Source organism: Callithrix jacchus, chromosome 4, assembly GCF_049354715.1.
Source record: "Callithrix jacchus isolate 240 chromosome 4, calJac240_pri, whole genome shotgun sequence".
In the NCBI taxonomy this organism is placed as follows: Eukaryota; Metazoa; Chordata; class Mammalia; order Primates; family Cebidae; genus Callithrix; species Callithrix jacchus.
Window position 1 is genome coordinate 159,137,492 of NC_133505.1, and position 16,810 is coordinate 159,154,301.

The window sequence follows — 16,810 nt, forward strand, 5'->3', positions numbered from 1 at the left end:
CATTGATCTCCACTCACTTCCGCCCCGCTTCAGTCCTCCACACCCTTGAATACTGTCATCACTCAATTGGACTTGTAGTTATGTCTAAAGTTACTGAAACCCCTTTCTTCCCAAGACTCTTGTTTCTCTTGCTTTTTTAACTTTTACTTCACCCACTTGGAAAACCACAAACATTACTCAATTCAGCTTTTCTTTCCAGTGTGCATATATGCATGTGTGTGTGTGTTATTCACACACACACACACACACACACACATCTAAGCTGTCAAGGAGCTACTACTACCACTTCTCAAATTTTCAAAAGTCTGTCTATATTCACACTCACCCTTATCTCATGCTTGCCAGTTTCACTGCTTAAGCCTGACTCTCCCACAGCTTCTGAGAATCCCATAAACTGCTTTTTCAAGGACCTTGGTCTATTAATATCCTCTTCTGCTTTGCTGACTTTCTCTCTTTATGCAAAAACACCTAAACACATTGTTTCTTTTTTTATTTATTTTCTTGAAGGATGTCACATTTGGTTAAAGGTCCACAATTCACAATGATGGATCATCACACGTGAATGCACTTGCACACACAGGCTTCATCCTCATTTCTTTGTTTTCTCTCATTTCATAATCCAACTTCGGAAACGGTGATTTTCACATGGGACTTTCTCACCCTCGATCCACTTCTATATTCCAATTTGGGCTTTGATCCTGATGACTGTAGAGCTTGCTCTCACCAGCTTCTTTTCCATGACAAAAAACGATGCATTTCCATCCCTTCCCTTGCCAGACCTCTAAGTAGCATTCAATGACACTGACCATCCCTTTCTAGAAACACTTTTAAAAAAATCTCTCTGTTCTCCTCCCAGCTTTCTAGTTATTCACGCTTTCTGTTTTGTAGTTTGTTTTCCACTCACTCATCAACATTAGTGAGTTGACAAGCTCCAGGCTCGCATATCCAGATGTTCATGCATATCTTGTAGGATCTTTAGACTCAACATTTCCCAAAGGAACCAATTTAGGAAAAAACAATAAAGTGTTATCCTCCTTGTGATAAATGGAATTTCTTCTCACCTAAGCTATAAACTTGGGATTTATTCCGGATTTCTCCTCCCACTTACCAACCACTGTTTATGGGAGGATGGAGTGCTAGTAACGCATATCCTGGCCACAACCTTGGTACAAGTTCTCATTACAGGAACAACTTCCTAACTCAAAAGTTGCAAACTGGCAGCCTGTGGGCTGCCTCTAACCGGCACACATTTAGTGTGGCTTATAAGGTGTTTTACATTATTTAAAATCTCTTTTCATGAAGATGGAGAGATTTGATTAAAATTCACATTCATAGTTTGTTTTGCAAACCACACTGGGTCCTGTGTCTTTGTGGTTAAAGTAATGGCAACAGAGGAGACATCGCCTCATTTCTGTGGAGCAGAAGCTGTCCAGGTCTCTTAGTCCCTCCCGGCCTGTTTCTCTCATTTTTATCACCAGGGTGGACCCCACATGAGACTGTGCAACTTCTGTGTCTAATGGCTCCCCTGGTTCTGAATTTGCACACTTGCATTCTCCTGTCCACGTGGATCCAGAAGTATCAGTTCTAAAACACAGTTCTGTCCACAGCTTCTAGTTAAACTCCCTCGATGGTTAAATATTAGCTTCTGGAGGAAGTTGAAATTCCTTCGTGCGGCATTCAGGGCCTCCATGATATGGTTCCCACATCACTCTCCGTCTCATTTCTCCCTCTCCTCCTCCTCCAATGTTTCTCCAATTATACTGAAACAATTTGCATAGTTTCTCCAATTATACTGAAACAACTTGCCCTGTTTTCGCAGTCGTACTATTGAAGGAAATTATGTCAACTTGAAATACCTGCATCTTATTGATAATCAAGTATTAGTAAAAAGTATTGAAGAAGGCTCCAGCCATCTGAGAACCAAATGTAGCAGTGTCATGTAGTAGAATGATTTCAGACTGGGACAGCTGAGACCCTAGTGAAATTTACCAAATTTTCTTCCTGCCTTCACAGCTTCCCACAGGTGGTTTCTTCTGCCTGAAAAATTTCTCACATGACCCAACTGCAGTCCACCTAAATGTGCTCCTCTCTTAAAACTAAAGGGGGCCATCCTTGACCTCTGCCTGAACCCCAGCCAGTGTAGGTGCTTATTCTAGGTTCTCCCACAACACTGTGCTGCCCTCGGCCACACCACCTGCCACCCTCTATTGTAAGTACGTACCTGTTCTCACTCACACTCTAAGCTCCCTAAGAGCTGTCTAGGTCAGTGCTTTTAGGCTTTCATCCTGAACACATTGTGGAATGTTCAGCAAATAACAGGCAGCCCTCTATGTTCATAATAAATCATGCTTGCAAATGCACTTTTATGAATTCTATTATTTTATATACATGTAAGATAATACTATTACTGTCCACAAGGAAAAGCAGGAGTGGCTTTAAATGGTATAAACATTTGACATTAAATACTGTATTATAAATACAGAAGGCCCCTAAAAGAGCTAGAGTAAAATAAATTTATTACAAATAATTTTTTTCTGGCAGTCTGTGTGTGTGTGTCTGTGTGTGGTTCATGCCTACAGATAGGAATGACAACTCCTGGTTTCTCAAAAGGATTTGAAAATAGGTCACCTTTGATAGATGAATAATTTCTATTTATTTGAGGTGCATACATATATTCAATTAAAATGAATCACTCAGTACTATAAGTAACTACTAAGGTCAATACTTGATGTCGTGAGGAGTCACTGTTAAAAATACATTTCTCATTGCTTATGTGCCTAAGTTATAAACCTTATTATGAGTAGATTCCTAAGAAAATAAATTTGGACAATTGTAGCTACTATTTGATCAGTATTTTCTAGTTTAAAAAGCACTTTCATGATTAATGTCACATTTCATTTCCACAATTTTGTGAATTAAGCAGTATTGCTTCCCACTTACAAATGAGGAGATCAAGGGACTTTCCAGGTGCACTCAGTTTAGAGGGGGAAGAGCTGCAACTCAGTGTGAGCTTTTGACTTGGAAGACTATGACTTTCCCATTACACTCTCTCGCTCTTTTCCAATCTATTCCTCTCTCAACTCTTCTGCAGAGTCTAAGCCTTGACTTACTTCTAAGGGGAATCGAGAAGCCTTCAGCAAAATCTGGGAATGCCTCAGTATTTCTACCTTTAAGTAAGCTAAATTGTTATTACATCTTAGCTAATAGTTACTGTCAGAGACAGAATACACTGACAGTGAGTGGGACTAGGTAGTTATATAACAGAGATCTACTTGCAAGAAGAGCAAGCACAAAACCTTTTTAAATAGCTGTGATTTTATTAAGCAGTTCTATTTGGCTGATCCCTGAAACAGCTGAACACATTCTGTGCACAAAACTTAGGGATTCAAATCTGAAAACTGAAACTTAAGAGGATGCTACATGTCCTCCTCAGTGTCAAGAGACAATTTTATATATCCAGTGCATCACTGGTCATGGTGTCATATATTTTCACCGTCTTCTAACTTACATTACTATACAAAAATAACATGTGGCCGTAATGACGGGGCAGATTTGTTTGAGGAACGCCAAGCATCATACATTTGCTTTTCAACAGCTTCCTCAGAGTAAAGCTGTCTGTCTTCAACTAAGGAAAGGCATTTTCCCCTGCTTTGCAGCATCACATGGAAGCATTTTAGATTAACAATGCCATTTAATTGATGGTTTCGTGTGACTAGGAGAGAGGGGAGGAATTAAAACCAAGCCTAATCTCACCGAGTTTTAGGATCTGATTAAGTTTCATGGTTAATGTCAAGAAATAATAACAGAAATGTTTGCATATTTCATCATTTTTCGGGCACTTCCATATGTACACTGACACTTTACAAGAAGTAGCATGGAGATTTGCAAGTTTGGAAAAAGTATATTCCTTCCACAAAGTTAATTTGAAATAAGTATTTAAGGCCAGGCGTGGTGGCTCAACCCTGTAATCCCAGCACTTTGGGAGGCCGAGGCGGGTGGATCACGAGGTCAAGAGATCGAGACCATCCCGGTCAACATGGTGAAACCCCGTCTCTACTAAAAATACAAAAAATTAGCTGGGCACAGTGGCGCATGCCTGTAATCCCAGCTACTCAGGAGGCTGAGGCAGGAGAATAGCCTGAACCCAGGAGGCGGAGATTGCGGTGAGCCGAGGTCACGCCATTGCACTCCAGCCTGGGTAACAATAGAGAAACTCCGTCTCAAAAAAATAATAATAATTTAAAAAAATGAAATAAGTATTTATTATTCAGTTTGAAAAATGTAAGACCCTAAAGCATATTATATAGAATAATTTTTTTCTATATAATCAGCTGACTATAGCTCAATTTCTCTAATAACATCTGTAACCATAGGGAAGGACAAGTCATTAAAGAATGAGTAATACATATTTTTAAATCAGAATTTGGAGAAGAGTTTCCCAAATCCCCCATGACTCCCTGAACTTCTCCTTTTTCGTTGCTGTTCTTAGTTTCCTCTGATCACATTGTTATTATCTGTTCCATGTCTGCCTTTCTCTCTGGATTGTCAGGGCCTTGCAGGTAGGACCATGCTGCCTCCTCCTCAGCTGCATCCTCAGGAACCAGCTCAAGGTTGCATGCTGAGCAGGTGTCAGAATGTATCTGATGGACTCAGAATGGATGAGTCGATAATTTCCCTAGAGATTTCCTGATTTTTACCAAGAGAATTGTGTAATTGTATTAACTAAAGGTTTCATCACTTTTATGTTCCTTTTTTTTTTATGAGAGGGATTCTCTTTATCACAGAAATCCTGTGATAGTCTGAATACTTCTGCTTTAAAATAAAAGTAATATAATTGAATTATAATACAGGTTATAAAACATTTGCTCTGTTTAACACCTCTACCTTAATAATACATATCAACTTCTTTGAAAAAAACATATTTTCATAGGATAGTTTACATTTTTTTAGTTGTCCTCACTAAAAAATAAAGTACTTCTTAACATGCATTAAAAGTTTTTGCTTACTGTAATGGCATCTTTTTTTTTTTTTTTGAGACGGAGTTTCGCTCTTGTTACCCAGGCTGGAGTACAATGGCGCGATCTCGGCTCACCGCAACCTCCGCCTCCTGGGTTCAGGCAATTCTCCTGCCTCAGCCTCCTGAGTAGCTGGGATTACAGGCACACACCACCACGCCCAGCTAATTTTTTGTATTTTTAGTAGAGACGGGGTTTCACCATGTTGACCAGGATGGTCTTGATCTCTTGACCTTGTGATCCACCCGCCTCGACCTCCCAAAGTGCTGGGATTACAGGCTTGAGCCACCGTGCCCGGCCTGCATCTTTTTTATTTCTATCCAATATTTGACATAAAACCTTTTTGAGATTTAATTTAGTATAATCTACATTTAATGCATGATAAAAGGCTTCTTATAACAAAAAGGTTATTTTATTTTCCTCATTTTATAGGAAATAAAATTTAAGATTATTGAAATACAAGTTAAACATTCAAACCTACTAGGCATTCCAGTACAAATACTGGCAGACATTCCTTTTTTTCTTTTTTTGAGACAGGGTCTTGCTCTGTCGCCCAGGCTGCAGTGCATTGGTGCAATATTGGCTCACTGCAACCTTCCCCTCCCAGGTTCAAGCAATTCTCCTGACTCAGCCTCCCAAGTAGCTGGGATTACAGGCGGCTAATTTTTTAATTTTTAGTAGAGACAGGGTTTCACCATCTTGGCCAGGCTGGTCTTGAACTCCTGACCTCGTGATCTGCCCAACTTGGCCTCCCAAAGTGCTGGGATTACAGATGTGAGCCACTGCACTGGGCCCTGACATTCCTTAAATTGGTAAATAAGCCATAAATAAAGAAGTCTGACATAATAAACAGAAGTTTCGCATCTTCAAAATCTGAGCTGGTAAATGCTAACACTACATATAATGCATGTTAAAAAGCCATGGAGTCATGTTATTTTACAGTGGTGATACAGATCTTTCATTTTCTGTTGGATGCAGAACCCCATTCCAGATGATTGCTAGAAACAAAGGCAAAAACGCCTTAAAACAGGTCCTTCTGGGCTATCATTCCCATGACCCAATTTTTGCTCATGTCATTTTCTGTAGCCCAGAGGAGATGACATACTGAGGCACATGACATTCATAGTTTGTGCAACTATAAAACTCAATGGTGTATCCCTGGAACCAAATGCAACAGTCTGAGAATCATACCCGCGATCTAATGGAAACAAAGAATGGAGTCCTGCATCTGCCCAGAGATTATTGCTAGAGGAATGCCAAGTGGGAGGTACCTGGTTAACAGAAGCATCTGTATTAGCCACAGGTGAAGGGGAGCGACAGGCAGGTGGAGAGGAAATCTCACTGTTGGTTCCCTCCTCCCCAGACTCCTCAGTGACCGGTGACAGCAAAGTGTGACAGCGACCTGCAGTCATCTGCCACGTAAAATGTAACCCAAAGGACATGAAAATCAATTAGATGTGTTAACATAAGTCCTGTTCAGGCAGAGGCCAAAACAGAGATAATTATAAAACAAAGGTTAGAATTACTGGGACCCAAATCCACATATTAATCTTTTGTTAGTATTTAAACGTTCTGTCTTTAAGAGAATATGAGACTAGTAATCATTTGTAAAACAATCAGGGATGGGGGTGCATATCACATTGAAGAATTTTGTTGTTGATTAAATACTTCATTATTTTCCTGTCTTTGGATAGTTTGTGGCTTTATAAATAACCGGAAAATCATGAATCATACAAATGAGGAAAGGTCTATGAAATAAAGCTTGGTCTTTCGTGGACATCTCAAGTTTCAAATATCGTAGTGAGATTAATGCACCCAAAGTACAATATTGGTAAATGGACCCAGGTATGGTAACCATTCATTATCCAAGGTACAGCACATATGAGGGAAAATACACAGCACTGGAAAACATTGTAGTCACGAAAATACTCAATGCATTTTAGATATCAAGTGTATAGGAAAATAGGGGTGCAGAAAAGAAAATAATAAAGTTGATTTATTTTAATCCAAAGCTAAGCTTTAGATTGTCTATTTTCATATTTTTCTCACAATAGCTGTTCTTCTCAATTGTATTAAACATTTATACAATAAAGTGCATGCACATATGTAGTTAGCTAGTTAGCCTGGAAAACACAACTAAACATATGTGCCATGAATTTCCCCTTCCCCAGACAACTTAAACACTGCAAATAAATTACTGTTTAAAGCTCAGAGCCTCTCAGTATTCTTGTGAAATTATAAACAAATGCAGGGCAGACCTCTGACATGTTAAGTAATTCAGCTGTCTCCAGCAAACAGTTTCATTTTAACTGTCATTGTTTACAGTGTCAAAGATTGGCCCCCCGCCCAAAGGTAGTCAAAGAGAGTTAAGGAAACTGTTCCTCCCACTGAATCTGCAAGATCGAAGGCTGGTCCCTGAAACCGACAGAAAGGGAACATGGAGCCACTCGCCAGGCTCCCGTCAAAGAGCAAAGCCGCGGGAACTGACTGGATCCTTACCATGACCACAGAGGGGTGGGCCGAAGGCGCGGGGAGGAGCTCCCCATCCAGGTCCTCAGTCCCTTCCGCCAGCCCCTCGACCTCGGTCACCGTCAGCAGCATGGTGGCGTGCTTAGCTTTCATCGTCAGCATCTTGCACTTGGAATTCAAAGAGGCGATCTGCTCCTGGTAGCCCTTGATTTTCTGCGCCAGCTCCTGAGGAAACATTTCCCCCAGCAGGGTGTCAGAGCAGCATCAAAAGGAAACAGAAGTAGTAGCGTTCATCTTCCTGCAGGGCGGGCCAATGAGCGCGCGGAGCCCCGTGGGCCCGGGAGGCAGGATGTGGAGGTGGCGAGTCCGCCCGCATCTCGCCACCAAGCCAGACCGCAGGCTGCGCGGCGCGGCGTGGCGCGGCGCAGGCACAGCCAAAGTACCAAGCCCGCGTCCCTGCGTCCGCACAAAAGGAGAAATTAGGGGATGACGCTGAATGAATGGTTTCTAATCGCGAGAGAGGCCCCATATGGAATCAAGAACTTCCGCAACATTAAGAACTGACAACTTTCTTAAAAAGCGGAAAGCATCTGAAAGTACCAGATGGTTCATGCCATGGAAATTAGGTCATGTGATGGCTAAAACCACGCCAAAAAAAAAAAAAAAAAAAAAAATGCAATGCTCAGCTTTGACCCTGCTGAGTACATTCAACAGAGGTGACAGTCATTTTACACAGGGTCACGTAGTCAATGGCCTGTCTGTTCCTGTGACCCTAGGAAGTTTTTTTTTTCTAGATAAACTAGATATTGCATATGAAACCTTAATTTTTAAATGCAGATTAACTCCCAAATAACACTTTGTATAGTCATCAAATTTTCTCTCGCACACTTCATCATGTCTCAAATGTTGCTGGGCTTTTAACTTGAAGTGCGGTTCAAATTTAATGGCTTTTAATTTCATTTGTTTTGAAAAAAAAATGTTTCTTTGTTTTTGTTTTGGAGCAGGCAAGAATGTAAACAAAATATGAGCGATAAAAGTTTTAAAATTTTTACTAAGAGCTTATTGGAAATATATTTTGGATAGCACATAGTCCTTAAAAAGGTAACTACAGATTCATTTTAGGAGTATGGTAATTCTAAAATATTAAAGTGTTACTTTCTTATTTAAATATTTTAAATATCAAATATTCAAATTATACTTTATTGCATCTTTAAACAATGAAAATATGTATTTCAAAACATGATTCCTAAAAGTACAAAACTACTATTCTTTTTAATTCTTTTTATTTGTTTGAGAGGCTGTCATTTATTGTATGCATAGAACACATTTTGTGGGCAGGGCACAGTGGCTCACACCTGTAATCCCAGCACTTTGGGAGGCTGAGGCGGGTGGATCACTTGAGGTCAGGAGTTCAAGATCAACCTGGCCAACATGGTGAAACCCTAACTCTACTAAAAATACAAAAATTAGCCAGAAATCGTTTGAGCCTGGGAGGTGGAGTTTACAGTAAGCTGAGATTATGCCACTGCACTCCAGGCTGGGCAAGAGAGTGAGACTCTGCCTCAAAAAAAAAAAGGAACACATTTTGTAACAAAGACATGAAATCTTAATGTCTGAAATAATTGTGTACATACATACATATACACTCATATATATACACACACACACACACACACACACACACATATGTACACATAGTCATTCCTCAGTAACTGAGGGGCATTGGTTCTAAGAACCATCTTAGATAGCAAAATCCACAGATGCTCAGTTTCTGACACAAAATTGCATAGTATTTGCATGTAACCTATGAACATCCTTCCAAATACTTTAAATCATATACTAAATCAAATACTAATAATACCTAATACAATGTAGATGTCATGTATCATAAGTAGTTGTTATACTGTACAGTTTAGGGAATAATGACAATTAAAGAAGATGAACATGTACAGATGCAACCATCCTTTTTTTCCTCAAATATTTTCCATCCATGGTTGGTTGAATTCATGTATGCAGAACCTATTGATATGGAAGGCTGATGCATGAAAACACACGTGTGCACATGCACACACTCACACATTTTGTTATTATTGTTGTTTTGTTTATTTCTCCCTCCCAACCAAAACTGAGTGGAGGGAAAAGCAGTCCAGCAGAACTCAGTCAGCAGGCTGGCTTCTTGACTCCTAGTATTATAGGAATTTTTAAAACAAGGATTTAAAAAGTAGAAATCATTGCTTCTTTTTCTCTTGGGTTGCAGTTAATTAAACCTAATAGGACTTTTAAAAACAGTGATTGAATAGGTATTTATTATATCTCATCTAGTGGCTAGCACATGGGTACTCAATAAATGACATTTATTGTACCTAGTTAATACTAGAAGAAAACATCTGGCAGATTGCTGGACTCCTTGAATTTCAAGTCACCAAGCTCTCATACAATGGTTTGCCACTGTACAAAACTTTGAGGAATCTTTATTTTTAATTTTTTTATCTTTTGAGATGGAGTCTCACTCTGCCACCCAGGCTAGAGTGCAGTGGCACAATCTTGGCTCACTGCAACCTCCATTTCCTGGGTTCAAGCCATTCTCTTGCCTCAGCCTCCCAAGTAGCTGGAATTATAGCGATGCGCCACCATGCCCAACTAATTTTTGTATTTTTAGTAGAAATGGGGTTTCATCATGCTGTCCAAACTGGTCTCGAACTCCTGACCTCAAGTGATTTGCCCACCTTGGCCTCCCAAAGTGCTGGGATTACAGGCGTGAGCCACTGCACCCAGCAGTTAGAGGAATCTATGAAATAGAGTTAGTTTTAGGCCTTCCACCCTTTGTAACCACATGAATGGGCATAGCTCCCTGCTGCAGTATCCTGCAAAGATGTGCCCACATTGAAAGCAAGTGACCATTTCTTAAGCTGCAATTCTCAACCTTATGGTGTACAAAATTCATTTGGATTGTTTCTTTTAAAAAAAAAATGCCACTCTGGTCACCACTTCCAAAGGTTTTGACTTACTAGGTGTATGAGAGTCTGCATTTCATAGTTAGCCCATGTGACTCCAATGCACATGACTTTCATTGAGAAATGGTACTCTGTGACTTACTTCTGCCAGGGTAAACCTCTTATATCTCATGATCTTTGAGGGTTGGTTATTCATGCTGTGGCCGAATCCACTAAAATAAAATGAAACACTTGGTTTAATATTATCCATTCTCTTTATAAAATTTCTGAAAATGTTTATAAAGGTAGGAATTTCAGGTAGGGTGACCACTAGAAGAAAAGCAGCCCTCTGTAGCCAGTCTCCGGTATTCGGGAGTAGGCTTTCTACATCAGGTGGAAAGAAAAGAGGTGTGAGTATTCTCTCCTATGATTTAAAAGTGTAGGATGACTTTTTTCAAATTAAATGTAAGCTTTGAAAAATTATTTTTAAAAGTATGAATTCTTGCCGGGCATGGTGGCTCATGCCTGTAATACCATCACTTTGGGAGGCTGAGAAGGGCAGATCACAAGGTCAAAAGATCGAGACCATCCTGGCCAACATGGTAAAACCCTGTCTCTACTAAAAATACAAAAATTAGCTGGGCTTGGTGGCACATGCCTGTAGTCCCAGCTACTTGGGAGGCTGAGGCAGGAGAATCACTTGAACCCGGGAGGTTGCAGTGAGCCAAGATCATACCACTGCAGCCTGGCAACAGAGCAAGATTCCCTCTCAAAAAAAAAAAAAAGTATGAATTCTTAGGCATAAATAAATGATCGGTTATTTTTAAAGTTATTTGTAACAAAAGTAGATTTACCATAAGATTGAAATTCAATTAAAACAAGACAGAGAATACAGGAAAAGCCCTCTTCCCCATTTGTATGTTATCATCGGTTAAGCTTTCTCCCCCTAGCGCTGTCCTTCCTGTGTTTGTTTCTACATACAAGGAAGTTCTTACAGGATTGCCTTATTTTTTGCATTAAAATGTGATCTAAGTCTCAGTTAGTTTAAAACTAACAAATGTAACATGGATGTCAAGAACTGTGAGGAGAAAATGTGACAAAATAAACAGCTCACTGAGCCAAGAGCCAGGAAGACATGGTCCATTGCTGACTGAGCTGAGTTCACTCTGTGATCTTGGGGGACTCATTTATTTTCCTGGAACTTCATTATCTTCTTTTGTTTAATGAAGTAGCCCACACAGTTTCTGCTAAAGCGGAAGAAAAAAAGCACAGAATTTGGAGACAAAGATACTGACACTGAGTCTAATTTCAATCAGTTAATAGATTTGGGAGCTCAAGAAGTCACTTTTTTCTAAGCTCAGTTTTTTTTTTCCTTACCTCATAAGGTTGGTATAAAAAAGTGACATAAAATTTTGTTAAGTTACTTTAAAAAACATAAAGCTGGCTGGGCATGGTGGCTCACATCTTTTATCCCAGAACTTTGGGAGGCTGAGGCAGGCATATTACTTGAGCCCAGGAGTTCAAGAGCAGCCTGGTACCCTGGTGAAACCCTGTCTCTACTCTACAAAAAATGCAAAAATAAGCCTGAAGTAGTGGTATGTGCCTGTAATCCCAAATACTTGGAGGTTGAGGTGGGAGGATTGCCTGAGCCCAGGAGGCAGAGGCTGCAGTGAACCATGATCCCACTGTGAGCCATGATCCAACCACTGCACTCCAGCTTGGGTGATACAGCAAGACTCTGTCTCAAAAAAAAAAAAAAAAAAAAAAAGAAGAAAAGAAAAGAAAAACCCGGGGAAAAAACTCAGGGAAAAAAATCCATAAAACACAAAAGTTCAGTAGTAGTAATAATTGTTACTTCAGACAAGATTTAGAAAAATATCTGTACCATGATGGAAGAGTTGTTAAAACAAAATTTTGGATCTTCCTAGATGGGATTAAAAATAGTTTCAAAATAAATATGTAATGTATAGTCTAGATGCATTATAGACTAAGATAAACAGTGGTTTCAAAAATCTACATAATGTTTTCATTTAACCATTGCATGAGAAAAATCATTAACATAGATAATGTGTACAGTTGTAGGAGTAAATGTAGATGGGAGATTTAAATTATTTTGTAAATCATATATAAACGAAAATTATTAGCATTTGTATATGTCAAGAAATTAAAGAATTAATTGCACTTGGAGAAGGGGGGTGAGATTTTCATCCTTAAAAAGCAATAATTTGAATCTGTTGAGAATCTCAATATGAGTGGTTTGGAAAATTGTTTGCTGTTCTCATGATAAAGTTAAAATAGAGCATATGGAAGGATATACTTCATATACTCTATCGTTGGTACAGAAAAAATAAGATACCCTTCTTCCAGTTATTTACCAAAATTCACAGAGCTATGAACCAGCTCCCAAGGGAAAGAGCGAACTTGACCTATATGGAAGTGACAGGTCAGGAAAGGAAATTTTCTGTTGAGCTCAATCACTCAAGGACTGTGATCTCTGGGACAGGGTCTGCACAGGATTGGTCAAGTCCTAAGGTCATGAGGATGCCAAAGGAACAAGGAAAGAGGAACATTTGAAAACGAGGCACATGTTAGCAGGCCCAATCTGAAAATTAGCAAAGTAAACAACGTGGGCCATCCTCTGATTTTGGGGAGACGAACTGAAGTGACTCATATTTCAAAGAAGAAAATGTTTAAAATATTAAATTATTTTTTTAAGAGAGTGATCAATGCAGCAAGGCTTTGAGCATTACCGTTTCTCGTAGGCATTAAAAGCAGGATATAGACTGTGTCTTAGTGTATTAACTGTGAGAATTCTGGGTGCAGGAGATGACAATCAGTGAGTCCCAAGAGATGTAACACGAACAACATGTAGAGAGGTTGTGGAATGAGGGAAGGCATGTGTTACTCAATCAGCAAAAACGGCATTCACAATGCTTAGACAGCTGAAGAGGCAGCCTGCCCAGGAACTGAACACATTCAGTGCAGGACAGGGGAAACTGTTCTCTTCTATTCACTTGAAACCAAACATATACTCTAATCAAGCCAGTTTCCTGCCCTCAGTATTTTGCCTGCATTCCTCCCTCACCTCATGCCGAGAAATCTGAGCTTGCAGCTCCTGTATGTTACTGGTGGCGACAGGTTTATCCTCAATCTCTCTGTGAGCTCCTTCTATCAGTTGCTGGAGATGCTTCATTTCTTGCTCATATTGTTCATACTGCACCACAGCCTCCTTTGAAAAAAGAAAAACATAGAAAGACTTTTTTCCTCTATCATAACTAGGTAAGTGATTCTGTAGTGTAACTCCTATGTACCTGTACAGATAGGGAATGAAGAAGTGATGGGTAAAATTCCTAGATGGTTTGAATTCTTCACTTTACTTAGATATTTCAGAACTTTCTCTCTAAAATAGTGTAGCAAAATTATCGATGGAATCAAAATAGTTAAGTGGTTGGGATTCCTTCTCTCTCTTTCCCTACTGGTATCATCCTGAAGATGGAACATGATGGTCGGAAAATGTGAAGCAGTGAGGGAAACATTTCATTTTTCTATCTAACAAATACTGAATATATAAGTAAGATTCTTAGCTAAGTGCTGAGGTAGGGAATAAAAATATGAATTATGGGCTGGGCACAGTGGCTGATGCCTATAATCTCAGCTTTTTAGGAGGCCAAGGTAGGTGGATCATGTGAGCTCAGGAGTTCAAGACCAGCCTAATACATATATATATACACACATATATGTATAATTCATATATATATATATATATATGAATTATGCATGACTTTTAGCCTCAGGAATTTTCTGTCCAACAAATTACAAGATAGCAAGGGGAAAGGATAGCTGACCAAATGAGGCACTAGTGATTTTAATGAGATGCTATTGATACAATTTTTGGATAAAGCAAGAAATGTTAGCTGAAAGGAGACATAAGATAAACAGTGTCATTTCTTCCTAGTAAATGATTTTCTCTTACTAGATAAAGAGACTAAGAATTATATTTGAGTGCATTTTTTTAGGCACTCAAAAGAAAACGGATTTAATGACTAAATAAGCTAACATATGAAAAAAGTCTGTAACACAAGATAACTGTAAACCTACATTACCAGTATCTAGATGATTCTCAGGTGAATAATAAGAGATAAAAACATTTAATTGCATAGAAAATAAATCTTTACAAGTTCTTTATTTAAAAAGATGGCTAAAAGATAATTTTCACCAAGGATATCTTTTAGATAGCATTCCCCAGGCTTTTGTGGGTGATCCAGCATTTTAATCTCCTTATTTTATAAAACCACAACAGCCTGTCAGATTTAACACACTGGTGTGTTTTGATGGCTAAGCCCACACATTGCTAAGAAAAGAAGCCCATGATTCATCAGTGATTGTGCTGCTGGTGTGGGCACCCTGCACCTGCCTGCATGATGTTGCACTGCTGGATGGCAGTGTGCTGCAGCCGGCTGGCCTCTTCCTGCAGCCGCAGAGCAGCATGGCAGAGAGGCAAGCTGGCGACCACATCCTCGGGGATCCGGAGCGCACTCTGGCAGAGCTGCACTGCTTGCACCTTCGGCTTCAGTGACTCCATCTCAGACAACAAATGCTGAAAATGTGATTTCACAGTTCAAAAATGTAATATTTAAATCATTGATTTCATAAGCAAAAGTCACTTACTAAATTATAGTTATGTAGCAAGTTATAAACATTTTGCAAAAAAAATGTTTAAAACAATGTTGAGTTTAGGGGCCGGGCACAGTGGTTCATGTCTATAATCCCAGCCCTTTCGGAGGTTGAGGCGGGTGGCTCACATGAGCTCAGGAGTTCAAGACCAGCCTGGCCAACATAGGGAAACCCTGTCTCTATTTAAAAATAAATTAAAAAAAAATAATAAAACAGTGTTGAGTTTGGGAAGCATTTTTCTTGCTATCCTCTTTTAATCATATAGGTTCTTGTCCCTATTTACTACAAATCAGTTCTGCTTACCTGCCGATGAGAGAGCTGCTCCTTGAGACTGAGGCGTCCAACTTCTGGAGAAGTCAGGGTTGCCTGGGCTTGCTCCAAGGCAGCTTGTAACTTTTTCAACTCTGCTTCAAATTTTTTCATATCCTACAGAGTAAACATCAATATATGGTACTTGAAGTCCAAAGTCACAGATGAAGAATAACATCACAGTCAAGAAACCACATCACAGGTGAGCACTGTTTCCATAGTGACATTGCCATTTTCTTCTAATGATAGGCTTTTCTTCTTTTTTTTTTTTTTTTTTTTTCATTTTTTACCTTAGCTGCATCTTGGAGGTTCTGCAGACGAATTTTGATCATCTGTTGCAACTCCTCAGTCTCCCGTCCCAGTTCTGCCACTTGCTGAGACATTTTTTCTGTACAGTACACGCTAGTGAGATAGTGTAATTTCTCAGTCATTGCTTCCAGGTCACAGTGAATTTCTTTGGATTCTTCTAGCAGGGTCTAGAGTGAATTGTTAATATTCATGACGTTGACAGGTAGGTAGAAGGGTATAGGTATTGAACATGGCATGGCCTAAAGTCCCCTGTGTAAGTTCTGTATGTTCGTTATTGTGTTTAACCTTCACACCCCTGTGTCCACTTTCTACTTGGTAGGCACCTACTATTATAACTATTTCACAGAAAAAGAAATCACAGTTTGGGAACTGTAAACAATGTGCAGAGGTCACATGTCACACTACAGGAACCATGAGGCTTCTGCTTTGTCAACCCCAACCTGCCCCCATGTGAGAGTCAGGACATAGGAATTCTAGCAGTGAAAAAGCTCAAACACATTAGGTGTCTTATTCATGTCTCTGGGTCTACCTTTTCTCATATTTAGACTCAAGATTTACTTTTCAGCTCTCATATTCTATATCTAAGATTGAAGTCATATTTGTCTAAGAAATCAAAATAAAACAAGAGCATTACAAGCAAAAACCCTGGATCACTTGCTTTAAGTGAGACAAAGAGGTAGAAGATATGTGCAATATCAAGAGAAGAAAAAACAGCCGTCATCGTTCAGAATGATATCATCTACTGGGTCTAGCGGAAATACAATGGCTAAGTAACCACGCAATGTGCATTATATGAAAAGTAGAGTGAAAGAGAAGCCTGTGTGAAGAGATAACTCTGACTTGGGGAAGACTGGGAGAAGGTCTCCTGGAAGAGTCACATTTGAGCTCAGTTAGAAGGATGTTTGCAATCTGACAGATGAGGAGGAAGAGGGAAGACATTTCACACAGAGGGAACATCATATGCACAGGTACAGAGGTGGGTGAACCAAGAATGTGCAGTTAGTGGGGTATGTGATGTATAAAGAGAAGAAATGAAGAATAAGATATTATTCTTAGGCAATAGATGGTATTTTATTTTTATTTTTTTATTTTTTTAGAGAC

The 16,810-nt window shown here is 39.4% G+C and overlaps 1 protein-coding gene across 35 annotated transcripts in view; it reads right to left on the reverse strand.

Moving 5' to 3' along the window:
• SYNE1 (spectrin repeat containing nuclear envelope protein 1) overlaps nt 1-16,810 on the reverse strand; it is a 518,696-nt gene that overhangs the window by 174,477 nt on the left and 327,409 nt on the right. For 28 of the 35 annotated variants that reach the window (XM_078370315.1, XM_035297742.3, XM_035297743.3 and 25 more), the window contains 6 exons: nt 15,691-15,876; nt 15,395-15,517; nt 14,832-15,014; nt 13,503-13,646; nt 7,515-7,709; nt 6,287-6,427 (listed from right to left, as the gene is read on the reverse strand). In XM_078370315.1, the coding sequence (XP_078226441.1) occupies nt 6,287-6,427; nt 7,515-7,709; nt 13,503-13,646; nt 14,832-15,014; nt 15,395-15,517; nt 15,691-15,876 (972 nt within the window). Of the gene's footprint in view, nt 1-6,286; nt 6,428-7,514; nt 7,751-13,502; nt 13,647-14,831; nt 15,015-15,394; nt 15,518-15,690; nt 15,877-16,810 lie in introns of those variants that run through there. The other 7 variants (XM_078370318.1, XM_054254525.2, XM_008995262.5 and 4 more) reach the window with 3 other exon arrangements.